This window comes from Suillus paluster (genome assembly GCF_016628075.1).
Source record: "Suillus paluster strain FC165 chromosome Unknown EDB91scaffold_35, whole genome shotgun sequence".
Classification (NCBI taxonomy): domain Eukaryota; kingdom Fungi; phylum Basidiomycota; class Agaricomycetes; order Boletales; family Suillaceae; genus Suillus; species Suillus paluster.
Window position 1 is genome coordinate 312,233 of NW_024537595.1, and position 13,015 is coordinate 325,247.

Consider the following 13,015-nt stretch of genomic DNA (forward strand, 5'->3'; position numbering starts at 1 on the left):
ATTACGTACGGGTCACGTGTGGATGAGATTGCGCACGGTCCAATTAAACTTCCGTTTTTGGACGATCATCTTTGACTAGTGGTAGTCTTCACATTTACCTGTGGTCGTTCTCGCTGTCATTCTTGCTCGCTGTTGCCCATGATGACGGGCTCTCCAGCTTCACTTGAATCCTTGAGCTCACCCTCTCCATCGCCGCCGCCCCAAGAAGATTCGGGCGCCGGCTTGGATGCCGAGTCCGAGCTATCAGAGCTTACAGACGACGAGCTCGTCCAGGAGTCTCAGTCGCCCAAAAAGAAGGCCAAGACATTCGTTGACGGAGATCCTGAAGATGTCTCTCGTCGCCGGCAGCCCCGTCGCGGAGGAAGAAAAAAGCGTGGAGGCCTGGTCCCTGCCCCGATGTGGGACTGGGCATATAAATCGAAGAACTCCAACTCAAACTCAAATTCGAAGAGCGAGGGAAGCGCCACACCTGGAGTTGAGGAAGAGGAAGAAGAGGAAATGGCTGGCCCACCTCGAGCTATGGAGGAGGAAGAGGAAGACGAGAACGAGGATGACCAAAGGGACGACCTTGACGGCGACTGCCCCGACGGGGACGTCGATGCTGACGAGCTTCTTGAAGATGTTAGCGTCACTGTCAATGGGCGTGCGCAAGATTACGACGACGAGGACGGCGCCGCTGAGCCGCACAATTCCACTTCTAATTCGGCAGTGGACGAAGAAGCAGAGCCCTATGCCTCTGACGAGGACGAGCCTGTAACAGCCATTCCTCTGAAGCGCCGTGGCCTCATTGCCATACCAGACGGATCACATGAAGGAGAAGCCGATGGCGATGAGGATGAGGATCCTCCCGTCACCAATGACCATGACCACGAAAACGACACCGAGTCTGAGGACAATGACGGGCCGCCAGAAGCGGGCGTGGACATGGACATGGACAATGAGGCCGAGGCACCCTCAGCACTGGTCAAGGCGGTCACCATGGTCCCATTGATTCCCATCGATATCACAGCTCCACCGCCAGCGTCCGTCGCGCCCATCGCAGCTGCCGCTGCCTCACACTCAATTATGGCAGGGTCAACAGTAATTCACCCACCATCTCCTACTCCGTCTGCATCCTCTACGTCCGGGTCCCGCTCACCCTCCTCTTCGCGTTCTCCGTCGCCCAAACCCGAGAACGGAAAGCCGCAACGTAAGAGCAAACGAGGCAAGAAGGACAAGGATGAAGACGGTGACGCCGCGACATTAACAGCTCCAGGCGCTGAGTCCGCTCTGCATGAAGCAGAAGGGGATGATGAACTAGACATGGAAATGGAGCTGGATTTGCAGCCCGCCCACCGTGCCGAAGCACTGGATGTGCTTGCGACTATTGAGCTGAAGTTTGCACTATTGCGGGAGAAGGTGTATGTCGAGAAAATGGAAGGGCTCGCTTGGGAGGAGGCATTGGTTTCCGAGGGTGTGTATGCTTGCCAATTTCAGACTCACCATACTGAAGACCTGCTTTAGCAAACCACCCAGAGCTCATCCATCTGCAAGCCGAACTGAACAAACGTCGCGACAAACGTCTTGCTCTTGCTTGCAAGAGACGTGTGTATGAGGTTGTCTCCGCTAACAAGCGGCGGAGGATGAACGAGGACGCGGTCTGGAGTTGGTGGAAGGTGCGTTTTATGCGCGTCCTTCTGATATCCGCTACTTACATTGTATTTGATGACTTGACTTAGGTCGCACGAGATGACCTGCAGACAGAGATGATTGCTGAAACTAACCGTAAGCGCCGCAAATTGGAGCGCGAGCGCAGAGCTATCGACAGACCCCAACCATGTAGGATTCTTTTCTCTTGTTGTGTCTGTGTAGTTCATGAATGTCCTGTTTGCAGTGCGCCGCATTCCCAACCCAATCCCCGATCCCCCTCCCGCGCCCACCATTCGTCAAATTGCACAGATATTGCCGCTCACAACTTCCCGACGACACATGCTGGCGACCGCATACCCCGATTTGAACGCCCTGCCTCCGGTAGATGCAGCTGCAGACCTCGATTTCCTGCATCAGCACCGTATGATGAATGCGCGCATGGTCATAGGCCCCATGTATGGTGCATCTTCTATGGATGCTTTAGCGTTCCATGGTGGCCCAGACGTGCGCATGCCACCCCCACCCCCGCCACCCGTATTTCAACCACCCAACCAGGGGTACCCGTTGGGCGCCCCGGGACGCCTACAGCGGTTGCCTTCGGGTCCTGCCCCAGTACAGTATGATGGCCTCCCTCCTCCCGCATACGGCCCGGGAATGCCGCCACCGCCTCCCCCGCACACAGAACAACAATTCGTGAATACAGCACTACAGGATACAACGCGGTTTGGCATCCCAAAGCCCGCGGGTGGGATGGATTGGAACGCGGGAGCGGAAGGGCGACGCCGTGAGGAAGAACTGGAGCGTGAGCACCACCATCGGCACCCGCACCACGCGCATGTCCCGCCACATCACCATGTTGGTGGTCACCACCATCACCGTCATCACCATCACGTTGTGCATCACCACCATCCGCCTGAGCCGCAGCCTCAACCGCAGCCAGAGATGATTAACCTTAAGCAACAGCACTGGAATAAACATGGGAGCCGACCATCATCGACGCACCCACCGTATGAAGAGCGTGACCGACCTGTTGCGACGCCATTTGCGTTGGCGCCGTCGCATAATAGCATTGCAGGCTCAACCTCGGGTCCCGGATTGCCCAGCGGGCCTGCGCCGTCGCCAAGGCATGGCTGGATGCATCAGGATGACCGGGAGCGCCCACCCCCATCACAACCTCCACCAGACCGCTACCACTCTCCTGGACCTCATCGATACGCAGGACCTTCGTCAAGTCATCCGCCACATCCACAATCTGCCCTATCCCGTCAAAACTCATCGGGAGTTTCCCCACCTCGTGCCCGACCCCTCCCTCCAAGTCCATCATCAATACCGCACCCTGGATTGCGGTCGCCGTCACGCTTTGAACCTCATTCGTCTACGGCCAGTAGCCCAGTGATGAAGCCCCGGCGACCACTTTCTCCACCTCCAATGTCTGTGTCAAAGCTGGGTATGCCGCCTATTGGCCCAGCATCCGGGTTCTCCCCTCGCCTTGCGGGTCCAGGAGCACCCCCTAGAGAGATGGAGGGCGGCATAAATGGTGTCGCGTCGTTATTCGGTGGGGGAAGCAGAACGGCATCCCCTCTCATTTCGTACTCAGCCACTCAAGGCCCACCACGACCTGCCCCGTCAAAGGTGAATGCTATGCAAATGGTAGATGGTCCCTGATTTTATACGTATACACTTCCTCTTTCACCTTGTTTACTACTTACAGCTATTTCATCTTGGGCACTGTATATACTGCATTTTCGTCATTTTTTCACAGTAATTATGCCACGGGAACCTGGAACTTTGTACGTTCTTGAATACATATTACAAAGGCCAGGATGGGTTTCGTGATACATGTATATATGGATCTTTCACAGCCTTGATGAGAGGAAGTAAGCATCGGCCGAAGTAGGAGACAGTACTAGTATAAGATAAGGGAGTGCTTCAGTCTCAGTTGACTCGTGAAGTCAGCAAATGTCCAACGATCCCCCATCTCCTGCATCCTCTCCACTTTCTTACCTTGAGCTCGTCAAGATATGCGACAATTTTCGCCTACCACCTAACTACGGATCTACTGATGTCTTTCAGAAGCCTTCCGATACAGATTCCTTCGTCCCGTGGACACTAACACAGTCTTCGGGAAGTCCTGCTGTCGGGCTCTTGAGGCTCGACGTAGTAGATCTCCTTCGAAAGGAAAAACCTGGAACGTGGGTCATTCCAGAACCTCAGGCGGGGCACCGCGTCAGCTTTGACGCGTCAGTCAACACTCCGAGAAAGCGCGTTGCAGTGCTGAAAGAGCTCTGTGAGCGCTGGCGCGACATTGGTGCATTCCCTGCGAGCATCGGACCGCGGAAATGGCGGAACGAGATGTACCCTGTGTACCGGAATCCCTTTGGCGTGCACGAGCACTGTCCTGAGGATGATTCCGATGAGGGAAACTACGCCTTTGAGATGGAGCGCGCTGCGTGTGCTCTTTTTGGTGTCGTCACGTATGGGATACATATGACTATCTATCAAGGGATAGCCAGCAGCCCACAGGTGAAGATTTGGGTCCCAACGAGGGCTAAGACAAAGCAGACGTGAGTTTAAATTCATCGATACTAGCCCCTGAATGACAACATGATCAGGTGGCCGAGCTGGCTAGACAATAGTGTTGCTGGCGGGATACCCAGCGGCATGCCTATCTTTGAGAGCCTTGTTAAGGAGTGCGAGGAGGAGGCCAGTATGGATACAGACATCGTGAGGAACCATGCGAAACATGTCGGGGGGATCAGTTATTTCTTCAGGTATCGCTTTGACATATTTTTCGGGTAAACCGCAAGGTATAATTATGGGGTGATTATAGGAACAGAATGCACTTCCTGCAACCAGAGGTCGAGTAAGTGCTGGCTGACTCTGTGTATGGAGATCACAACGACACGTTCTAGATACGTTTACGATCTTGGGGTACCACCTGATATTTCGTTCCAGCCCTGCCCATCAGACGGTGAGGTGGAGTCTTTTGATGTATGTCTATCAGTTGTTATTTCTCGATCGCACTAAACGGTTCCTGTCGAATACTAGTTGCTATCCCTGGATGAAGTGAAATCAAAGATGCGACAAGGACTCTTCAAGCCCAATTGCGCTGCCGGTGGGTGCTGACGCAAAAGACCTACAAAGTTTTCATTAACTTAACCCACAGTTCTCATCGACTTTTTTGTTCGACATGGCCACTTAACGCCTGACGATGAGCCCGATTATATGGAGATCGTCACGAGATTACACGGCAGGTTTGAATATGAAAGATGGTGTCAATAGGTATGATAAACAAACGTTTGGCGTACCGTTACACATACTTGTGCGTTGCTGTAACTCTGGGAGTGCGCTCGCGTATTGTATTCAAGCCTACAACCCTCGAGTTGGACTCGAGTAATAGTAATCACTTTGAATCGTAACTACATGATAACAGTATCTCATAAACCACCGATTTGAAGCCTTGTCGGCAGTAGGCTTGAAGCTGCTGTACCTGCTGTTGATGTATTGCAGGAAATGCGTTATGGCTGCTGTGTTTGCGAGCACGAATGGAAGCGAGGAGACTTTACAACGTAGATTGTTTGCTGGAATATGGCGTTCGCGGTTGTACTGAGGGCAAATGAAGGGTGTTGTCTTTTATCGCATCGCTCAAGGAAGTTCATCTTTTTCTTTGCCGCTGGCATAGGTTAGATAATTGAACATGGAGAGGAGTGATGTGGGACATTAAAATGGCAGCCCTTTCGCTAGAGGATGAGTGGTGCGCTCACAGTGATGCAAACATTGTTAAAACCTCACCAGTAAGTTGTCCTATTTCTATTTTCCACGGAGCTGTTAACCGCCCGACCGATCGACTTACTTGCGATACAACTAATAAGAGCGGTGTCGCACTCAGTACCAGGTATGGGAGACAACTTGGAATCGCTGCTAAAGATAGGGAGCGGGCACTTTCTGGCGACAATCTTGAAGCCCCGAATGAATAATGTTTGATTTTGCCGACCATCGTACTCCATGGAGCCTGCTTTCTGCTTTATGATATTTACCGCACCATTATATACGGAAACGCCCCAGGAACTACGCATCCAGTGACTCGGATTAGGTATAGGACGACTGAAATACTAATTCCTAGCAAAATCGAGTCAACATTCTGCATTCTTGAATGCTTGCTCCAAGAATTCACTGTAGAAGTGGAGGTCACAATAAGAGGTGAGTACCCTGAGGAAGGGTGAGGAGTGCACCCTCCCCACTGGATTTTGGATTGAAGGTACCTTCAGTAAGCTAGGCAACTATGTGTTAATGACCATGTCAACAATGTTTTTCTGAATGGACGGGGTTTATCAGATTGTCCCGGGTGAATCAGCGTTTGGGAATATGGAAGAGTCTTCACGTTCTAAACGCACTTGTTGGAAATGCTTTGGTACCCCGCACGCTCGATGAAGAGGATGATCAGGGAACAACGGGATAAGCCGTGCGAAGTAACCGTGCCGACATCTCTAATCCTTATTCCCTCGTGCCAATACTCCTCTAGAAGAGATTGATGTCCAACTCTACAAAAGATAGCCGCGGCCTATTGAGATCAAGAGTCTTGTATAAACTTCACTCGTTTCGTGGTTGCAAGATCGAGTTTGTTTAGGGGGTAATTACCTTGTTTTTTTCCGCACGTGATGTTAGTGGTGATTTATTTATGTAAATCATTTTGATTTTGGCGTAAATGGACATCGCTTCGACACCATTGGCAGTGACACAGACAGCGACCAACTGTCGAGGAGCAGATTGTCTTTCTTCCTGCCTTTCAGGACCAGTGGTTGCACTTGCGACCCTGATCCGACTCTTACAGAGGACTCGGACAAACAGTCAATCCTCGGAGGACCCACATTTCGTACTACTCAATCCAAAACGTCCACTTCGAACATTCGACCAATGGTCACGGCAAACAACCTGAATCTCGACGTGCTCGAGTTGATCTTTGCGTATATCTCCGGAAATGATCTCGTCGCTGTCTCCTCAGTTAGCAAGTCGTTCCTCGCTGGTGTTATTCCGCGTTTGTATGCCACGGTCTCTTTCACCGCAAAGCATGCCAAACGATATAGGTCTGGAGGAGTAGGTCAAGCATTCGTGAAAGAGCGTGCTTCTAATAACAATGAATCAGATAATGTCTCCATTCCTCACCCTTCGCAATCACCCCGATCTGGCTGTTCACGTTCGTCACATCAACATCCATTGTACACCGTTCATCGTGAGTGGACAAGTGCACTCGAACTTCCTTTCGGAAACGGCAGACGCACTACGGGCTTGCAAAAACCTGACATCATTTGTGTGTGGTTCAAGAATCCTCCCAGCCCTGCTCGGCTCCCTGCAGGGGAAGGAACGTTTGGAGGATATTCACATTCATGCCGCGTTCACAACAACGCAAGGGGAGATGCTGCAAAAAATCACAACGCTACGCAGCCTGACTCTGGACTATCCGACTTGGAATGTTGTAGACTCGCTGACGAGATGGGCACAGTCGCTACAGCGGACACTTATGCACCTCACGATCTTTGTGCGTTACTATTGCTGCTTACAACAGCCGATTAAGGTTTGTCTAGATGTCTCAAGAAGTGAATGGCGTATTTTTGGAAGCCTTGCTGCCGCTGCTACCTCGCCTTCGTGGATTGCACATCGTTGGATGTTCAAAGGCTTCTCACACTGCAGTCATCAAAGCTGCTACAACACATACTCCGTCGTTGAAGGAGCTCTCTTTTACCATATTCGTGCGTCTTTGTTTGATCAGACATTTTTGACATTCGCACTCATTTTCGGCAGGAAAATACCCCTCCACCAAGCCTTTTTTGCCTACCTACCATCGCCTTGCCCAGCCTGCGCCATCTCGCCATTGACGTGCGCCCGACGTCCGATGCAACGGCTCTGACAATGTCATCGCTTTTTGTTCCACTAACCTCCCTGTCTACACTTGTGCTCAAGTTTGCAGACCGTCAGCTCCCGGTATGGAGCTCCGTCGTTGATGCCATTGCTCCGCCCAGCGCCGTCACACTGCCTTTGAAACATCTTGCCCTTATGGACTGTGCAGTCTCAATCGACACGGTTAAAAAGATAAGCTCGAGATGCAAAGATCTGGAGAGACTGGAACTACCTCTGCCAATCAAGGATATTGTGCGTTTTATTTTACTTCTACAACGGAAACAGATCATCACATGAGTCATCCCAGCGAGCATTTACCACAGCAATATCAGGTTTAAAAGGGTTGCATACGTTTACCGATGTTGGCGATGCGCACGCAAGCCATGGCCCGCGTGCGAGCTTGACAAGGGATGACGCAAGATTCATGATGCGGTCTTGCGTGAATTTGAAGACGATAGTGAGTGATGGACGGAAGTGGACGGTGAGTTCTCGCATCATGCTTCTGGCGACATTCTTTGAAGGTAGTGCATTGCACTGACTTCTTTTTTTTTACCCACAGGGACGCGAGTGTATTTTTCTTGGTGTAACAGTCACGCCCCAGCGGTACAAGGCCGACACCACTCAACATTGGTTCTCACCTTTAAAAGCGAATCCGTATCCGATTTAATTGTCACTGCTTGGCTTGTTGAGATCAAAGAAAAAATCGACGCGTATAATTTACGACTTACTCGTAATTGATGTAGACTTCTTGCTAATGAATCCTACCAATGGACCTTATTGCGCAGGACACCAGTGGACTTGAGAAACTGATTATGGTATGTTCAAAGTTAGCAGCCTGCTTACTGATGTGATTCTGGAGCTTCTCGCGTCTGCACCACTTCAGATTAAAGATAAGTCTTATTTACCTTCTCTGTCTCATGAATTTCTGTCTCTTAGGGTCATATTTTATGTCGATTTCGGCTAGCATTGATTTCTCCTAGATGCATCAACGGGCAATCAGAGGTGAACGGCGGCAAGCCAGTGTACATGACAATATTTATACTAGTGGTGCGATAGGCTAACAGGTATACTTAACGTCGACAGCCACGCCTTCCTCTTTCTTGCACACAGTACATCGTTGCACATACGACCATTTTGATTTCCACTCACTGCACAAACTCATCCTCACAACACGTACAGAGCGCTCTGGCTTCTCTCGCTTTCATACGAGATTGCGCTATGTCCAGGTCGGGCCTTGACAAGTCCATCCGCAGAAACGATCTCCAGGACCGTACCATTCAGTACCGCGAGGCCGCCGCACTCGAAGACAAGCGGAGGAGTTAGAGGAGGCCAACGGAAAGCAGTAGAACGGGTACGTATTAGGTCTACTAATGATGTACCACGCTAATAAGTAAGACGTGTTCCAGCCGTCCCCGAGAAATTCGCGCGGACCAACCTTCGCTGAGGAAGAGAATTTCGAATAAGGTGCTAGTCACACACATCTCCGTCGTCTGCTCACCGCCGTTCGCTGGTTGGGTAAACGTCAGTCCTACTCCTACCGTCAAAAACATACGTCATCTCCATCCCCAGACCATACGCTCCACTTCAGCGAGTTGCCCTCTTCTGGAGATCATCGTGGTGAATGAAATTGCACGGTATTCTGGCGCCGGGGGTCATTCGGCCACGCATTCTTGCCTTGAATCAATGACTCTCCCCCTCTCCTTCGATCCTCGGGTTGCCGATTGGCACCGGTTTATCGAAATATTCAATGGACTTCACCTTCCCATGTTGCAGAAATTGACTCTAGTGAGAAACCCAAACAAACCAGAAGTTGAGCGTGTTATGGCTGCGCTCGCAGTTACTGCATCTTGCAATGTGCGAGTGGTAGACTTTCAGACAGATACCGCTGGACGAAGTTGACGTGAATATCGCTGAGCCGCTGCTCTCAGTTGTGGGGGAGGTTTCTGTCCATGGGGGAGTGCTCTGCTGTCTTGCCCAGTGCAATTAGTCATGTAACCTTGCATACTCTACAGTCCACTACTTAGAACCGGTACAACGTAAAAGTGGTCCTCGGGAGGGAAAGGAAATTGAAGATACTATTGGTTACCACTTGTTCGTGCACACCACATTTTGTGCAGTCACATAAATGTCGCAGAAAGTCACGGTGTAGTCACACTGGCCGATTTCGCAGTCCGCGTGACACGCTGTGGATTAGACATTAGGAAGATATGTACGAGTGTACGAGTGGCTAGTATGTAGTAATCTAATTGAATATGTATTGTGGGTTGTCAGAGTAATATAAACTGCGACTACTAGGATGTCCAGACAGCAATGGCTGTGATGACGTAGATACGAGCCTCGACAGGAGCGGGGCCAACATGATGTGAGTGGTTTGGATACAGAATGGGGAGAGATCTTTGCATTTGCGGAAAAATCTGGGTGGAACATATTGTTGGCTGCTGTGGGGAGAGAAGTACTTGCTGAGGGTGTTGAGCTTTCACTCGAAGTTGGGTTGGCAATGGCAACGGGCCTGCCGGTGCGTCGTTTCGAACCATATAGCGCTGAAAATCGAGGATTATCTGCACAGCACTGCGAAAACTGCCATGTCAAGGTATCACGGATGACAGCTTGAATGTGAGCCTCTTTGGTGGGATCTCGGGGACCTTTCCGCTTCCCACCGACTCGAGTGCGTGCCATCCGTGCGGCGAGTAGACGCGTCGAGACGCGTTGCCACCAACGCGTCTGAGTTGAAACTCCGCTGTGGCAGCGGATGGCAGGTGACAAGGAAGTGACAAAAGCCTTTGTCACAACCAAACATTTATCTCTCTTGTTTCTTGTCCAAATGCATCCGTCTAAGCTCGTAAGACGTTCTTGTGTATCATTATTTCAAATAGATGTAGTAGTTCTGAAGATTTGTAGTAGGAAATGTGTGGTTTTGGGAGGATGCATGAAATGTGGTGTGCACGAGCAAGTGGTAACCAATAGTACAAGCAGTTCCGAATCCCACCCCGTACGCACTGATTCAGTGATAACCGCGACTTACTAGTGGCTGTTTGACATGTATTTTGATGCTTGAAGCTTGAAATTTCCCATGTATCGGGTTTGGCCCGCGGCACCCATCTGCAGCTCACAGCCTCGGTATCCAAGTCGTGGCAAGTGATGTGAATGAAGTGCTCTATCACACAGCGGTAACGTCGTAGCCATGAGGGACGCGTGTAGCGAGGTTATATTGAGGCGCTCGAGCGAAATCAGTGATAAGTATGTAAGTACATGTGCTGTGAGACGTGATGCCACGTCAGCTAAACCATCTTGTGTAGAAGTAATATCAACTTCATGATTGGAAATGAAGCTGGGGCATGTGCGTCTCCCAGCAGATATTATAATGCGTTTATGTAACAAGGAGATCCCTGGTCTATCATGATTGCACCTGCCAGGGTGACAGTCACACATCTAAAAGGGCTACAGTGATAACAATGAGTACACCATCTATGATACACACGACTCTAAAATGAAAGGCTAGGTTGGTCCATGACCTCTGAATGTCCCATTTTAAAAGCATAGGACACGATAAAGGATCCGAAACCCAAAGATAAGAGCACCTGACAAGACGTATGGCTGTATGTCTGAACGCCGCATGACTGAGCTCGAGGCAACAGTCTGAGCTGCGAACCCACGCTATCTATCAAGGTCGGGCTCGCGCTATTCGTAGCTCGATCTATACGCAGATCTTAGCTCGAAACGATGCTTGTTTCGAGGCTAAATACGGCCAAGAGAATGATGGATGATTCCGAGGACTACGAGTTTTGTACCCGATCATGAAGATGTCCCGATTGCTGCTGGTGATCCAGCTGGTCCTGCATCGCCAGCCAGCCAAAGGCTCCAGAGATACCCAGAGCCAGGCAAACATATGACCGTGATGAAGACTAAGGGACGCTATGCGTGAGCCAGTGAGAGTCTCAGAAAGAATGGTCTCAAATACCTCTGAGGACGACGTCGGGTATTTGTAGCGGGTTATCCGCGAAGGTCCATCAAATATTTCATACACAGGCTCTGAGGGAGATGTAAAGGAGGAAGAGGGGGTATGCGCCTGTCTGTTAGGCGAGGGAGATAGGCGTTGCCGCATTTTGCGACGATTTTCAAGGGCTCGCGGCAATAAATGTGCCGGGCGAGCAGGCCCATCGAATACGATGGGGGGAGGTAGTGAGGAGAAATGGTAAGTTCCGGTGATGTTTCTACCGGCATTTTTCGATTTTTCACCGTTGCGTTCGAGTGCAACGACGCGAATGGTACTAGCGGTTCGTTCAACAAGTGCGGAAGACTCCCCCAGGCGCACTGGGGCGTCAAAAATGTCAAAGATTGGAGGAATAGTGAGTGCCTCGTATTCTTGTGCGGTTACTGTAGCTGACATTGTCGAGGACAGTCGCGCAGGTAAGGACTGTGCGGCTCTTCCACACCAGGTGTGTCGTAGCGCAGTGGCAACTTGGTGACGCAGCGAAGACATGACTGGACAATCTATGGGACGCTCAACATGAAATTCCGTGGAACTTGCCTTTATATACCGGATAGCATACGTGGAATGACCGGTCCTGAGAGCGTCTTTTGATCTGAAAAATATAGGGGGTTAATAGCATCTGGGAACGTTGAGAATGATCAGAAAAGTATGTATTGCTATCTTGTGGCGGAATTGAAGCGGCTATAGTGAAGTGTAGTTTATCATATCATTCAATCGCAAAACAGCGCCGACCTCGGTAGAAAGCATCGAAACTGCAGTTTCTGATGAGCTGCCAAGCGCATAATCAAACACAGGTTCGCCGGGCCACTATACTCGTCCTGGGATAAGCGGTAATAGAGTTGTGCCAATAGCGTATCTCCGTCAGTGTTTGTACTTTCCTAACTTTCGTCGCAGACGCAGGCCACTTTGAGACAAACGTTCTTGGCCGCCGAGATGAAATGGTCCGGACGCCGGACAACTGCTAATCATTGTTGGTAGTAGTTAACTCACGATCCGTCAGAAACGGAGAACTGTGGAAAAGATTTGCATTGAAAGACGAGTGTACGAGTGCCGCATAAACGCCACCATTGTTAGCCATGAAGATCGACCAATTGCAGATCCCCTATTGGGTGCCAGGCTCCCGACGTGGGGTCGCATGTTCAGCGTGCAAGGTGGACAAGTGAACGGCCAAGATAACAAGATTACTAAGGCAAGACGGATGATTGCCTGTTGAGCGTAACTCTTGCAATTTCCGTTGGCACTGATACTGTTGAAGACTCACCTTTGGACAAATAAGAGCTTTCCAAGGAGGACGGGTATGCATTGCCACCGTTAGGAACGTCGGCTTGCTGTCGGACGCACAACTTCGAGAGAGGCGTTCACTTGGCCCTTGAGGCCGGTGCGTGGTCCCCACAAGCTCAGATTAAAGCTTAAAGATAATCGTAAATCAATCTTCAATTGGGATATCAGATAAGGGGGCAGCGACAAGCAAGATTCTAGCATCAGCTGGTGATTTCATCA

The 13,015-nt window shown here is 50.5% G+C and overlaps 5 protein-coding genes across 5 annotated transcripts; 3 read left to right on the plus strand and 2 right to left on the minus strand.

The window, feature by feature from the left end:
• Nucleotides 1–8: 8 nt before the first annotated feature.
• Nucleotides 9–3,494, plus strand: EDB91DRAFT_1203783 (Sds3-like-domain-containing protein). Its single transcript, XM_041320686.1, has 4 exons — nt 9–1,453; nt 1,504–1,655; nt 1,719–1,818; nt 1,874–3,494. Exons 1-4 carry the CDS (start codon nt 139–141, stop codon nt 3,292–3,294), a joined length of 2,988 nt encoding a protein of 995 aa, XP_041176072.1. The 5' UTR covers nt 9–138; the 3' UTR covers nt 3,295–3,494.
• Nucleotides 3,495–3,499: 5 nt separating this feature from the next.
• EDB91DRAFT_1140774 (NUDIX hydrolase domain-like protein) lies at nt 3,500–5,125 on the plus strand. The gene is made up of 6 exons (XM_041318975.1): nt 3,500–4,193; nt 4,242–4,400; nt 4,460–4,492; nt 4,542–4,620; nt 4,678–4,744; nt 4,796–5,125. Exons 1-6 carry the CDS (start codon nt 3,589–3,591, stop codon nt 4,909–4,911), a joined length of 1,059 nt encoding a protein of 352 aa, XP_041176073.1. The 5' UTR covers nt 3,500–3,588; the 3' UTR covers nt 4,912–5,125.
• A 1,212-nt stretch (nt 5,126–6,337) lies between these two features.
• Nucleotides 6,338–8,419, plus strand: EDB91DRAFT_1140778 (uncharacterized protein). Its single transcript, XM_041318976.1, has 6 exons — nt 6,338–6,723; nt 6,773–7,165; nt 7,212–7,376; nt 7,429–7,776; nt 7,832–8,005; nt 8,084–8,419. Exons 1-6 carry the CDS (start codon nt 6,544–6,546, stop codon nt 8,189–8,191), a joined length of 1,368 nt encoding a protein of 455 aa, XP_041176074.1. The 5' UTR covers nt 6,338–6,543; the 3' UTR covers nt 8,192–8,419.
• A 1,282-nt stretch (nt 8,420–9,701) lies between these two features.
• On the minus strand, nt 9,702–10,242 carry EDB91DRAFT_1140784 (uncharacterized protein). Its single transcript, XM_041318977.1, has one exon. It carries the CDS (start codon nt 10,198–10,200, stop codon nt 9,715–9,717), a length of 486 nt encoding a protein of 161 aa, XP_041176075.1. The 5' UTR covers nt 10,201–10,242; the 3' UTR covers nt 9,702–9,714.
• An 883-nt stretch (nt 10,243–11,125) lies between these two features.
• EDB91DRAFT_484565 (uncharacterized protein) lies at nt 11,126–12,406 on the minus strand. Its single transcript, XM_041327425.1, has 2 exons — nt 11,483–12,406; nt 11,126–11,426 (listed from the first exon to the last, which is right to left on the minus strand). The coding sequence occupies exons 1-2, from the start codon at nt 12,002–12,004 to the stop codon at nt 11,298–11,300; spliced, it is 651 nt and encodes a 216-aa protein (XP_041176076.1). The 5' UTR covers nt 12,005–12,406; the 3' UTR covers nt 11,126–11,297.
• Nucleotides 12,407–13,015: the final 609 nt, after the last annotated feature.

Coding starts and splice junctions, on each gene's coding strand:
- EDB91DRAFT_1203783 (XM_041320686.1), top strand. CDS start 139: ATGATGACGGGCTCTCCAGCTTCACTTGAATCCTTGAGCTCACCCTCT. Junction 1,656..1,718: donor CGGTCTGGAGTTGGTGGAAG/GTGCGTTTTATG, acceptor GACTTGACTTAG/GTCGCACGAGATGACCTGCA. Junction 1,819..1,873: donor TATCGACAGACCCCAACCAT/GTAGGATTCTTT, acceptor TCCTGTTTGCAG/TGCGCCGCATTCCCAACCCA.
- EDB91DRAFT_1140774 (XM_041318975.1), top strand. CDS start 3,589: ATGTCCAACGATCCCCCATCTCCTGCATCCTCTCCACTTTCTTACCTT. Junction 4,621..4,677: donor GTGAGGTGGAGTCTTTTGAT/GTATGTCTATCA, acceptor GTCGAATACTAG/TTGCTATCCCTGGATGAAGT. Junction 4,745..4,795: donor CAAGCCCAATTGCGCTGCCG/GTGGGTGCTGAC, acceptor CTTAACCCACAG/TTCTCATCGACTTTTTTGTT.
- EDB91DRAFT_1140778 (XM_041318976.1), top strand. CDS start 6,544: ATGGTCACGGCAAACAACCTGAATCTCGACGTGCTCGAGTTGATCTTT. Junction 6,724..6,772: donor AACGATATAGGTCTGGAGGA/GTAGGTCAAGCA, acceptor ACAATGAATCAG/ATAATGTCTCCATTCCTCAC. Junction 8,006..8,083: donor GTGATGGACGGAAGTGGACG/GTGAGTTCTCGC, acceptor TTTTACCCACAG/GGACGCGAGTGTATTTTTCT.
- EDB91DRAFT_1140784 (XM_041318977.1), bottom strand. CDS start 10,200: ATGGCACGCACTCGAGTCGGTGGGAAGCGGAAAGGTCCCCGAGATCCC.
- EDB91DRAFT_484565 (XM_041327425.1), bottom strand. CDS start 12,004: ATGTCTTCGCTGCGTCACCAAGTTGCCACTGCGCTACGACACACCTGG. Junction 11,427..11,482: donor ACCCGACGTCGTCCTCAGAG/GTATTTGAGACC, acceptor AGCGTCCCTTAG/TCTTCATCACGGTCATATGT.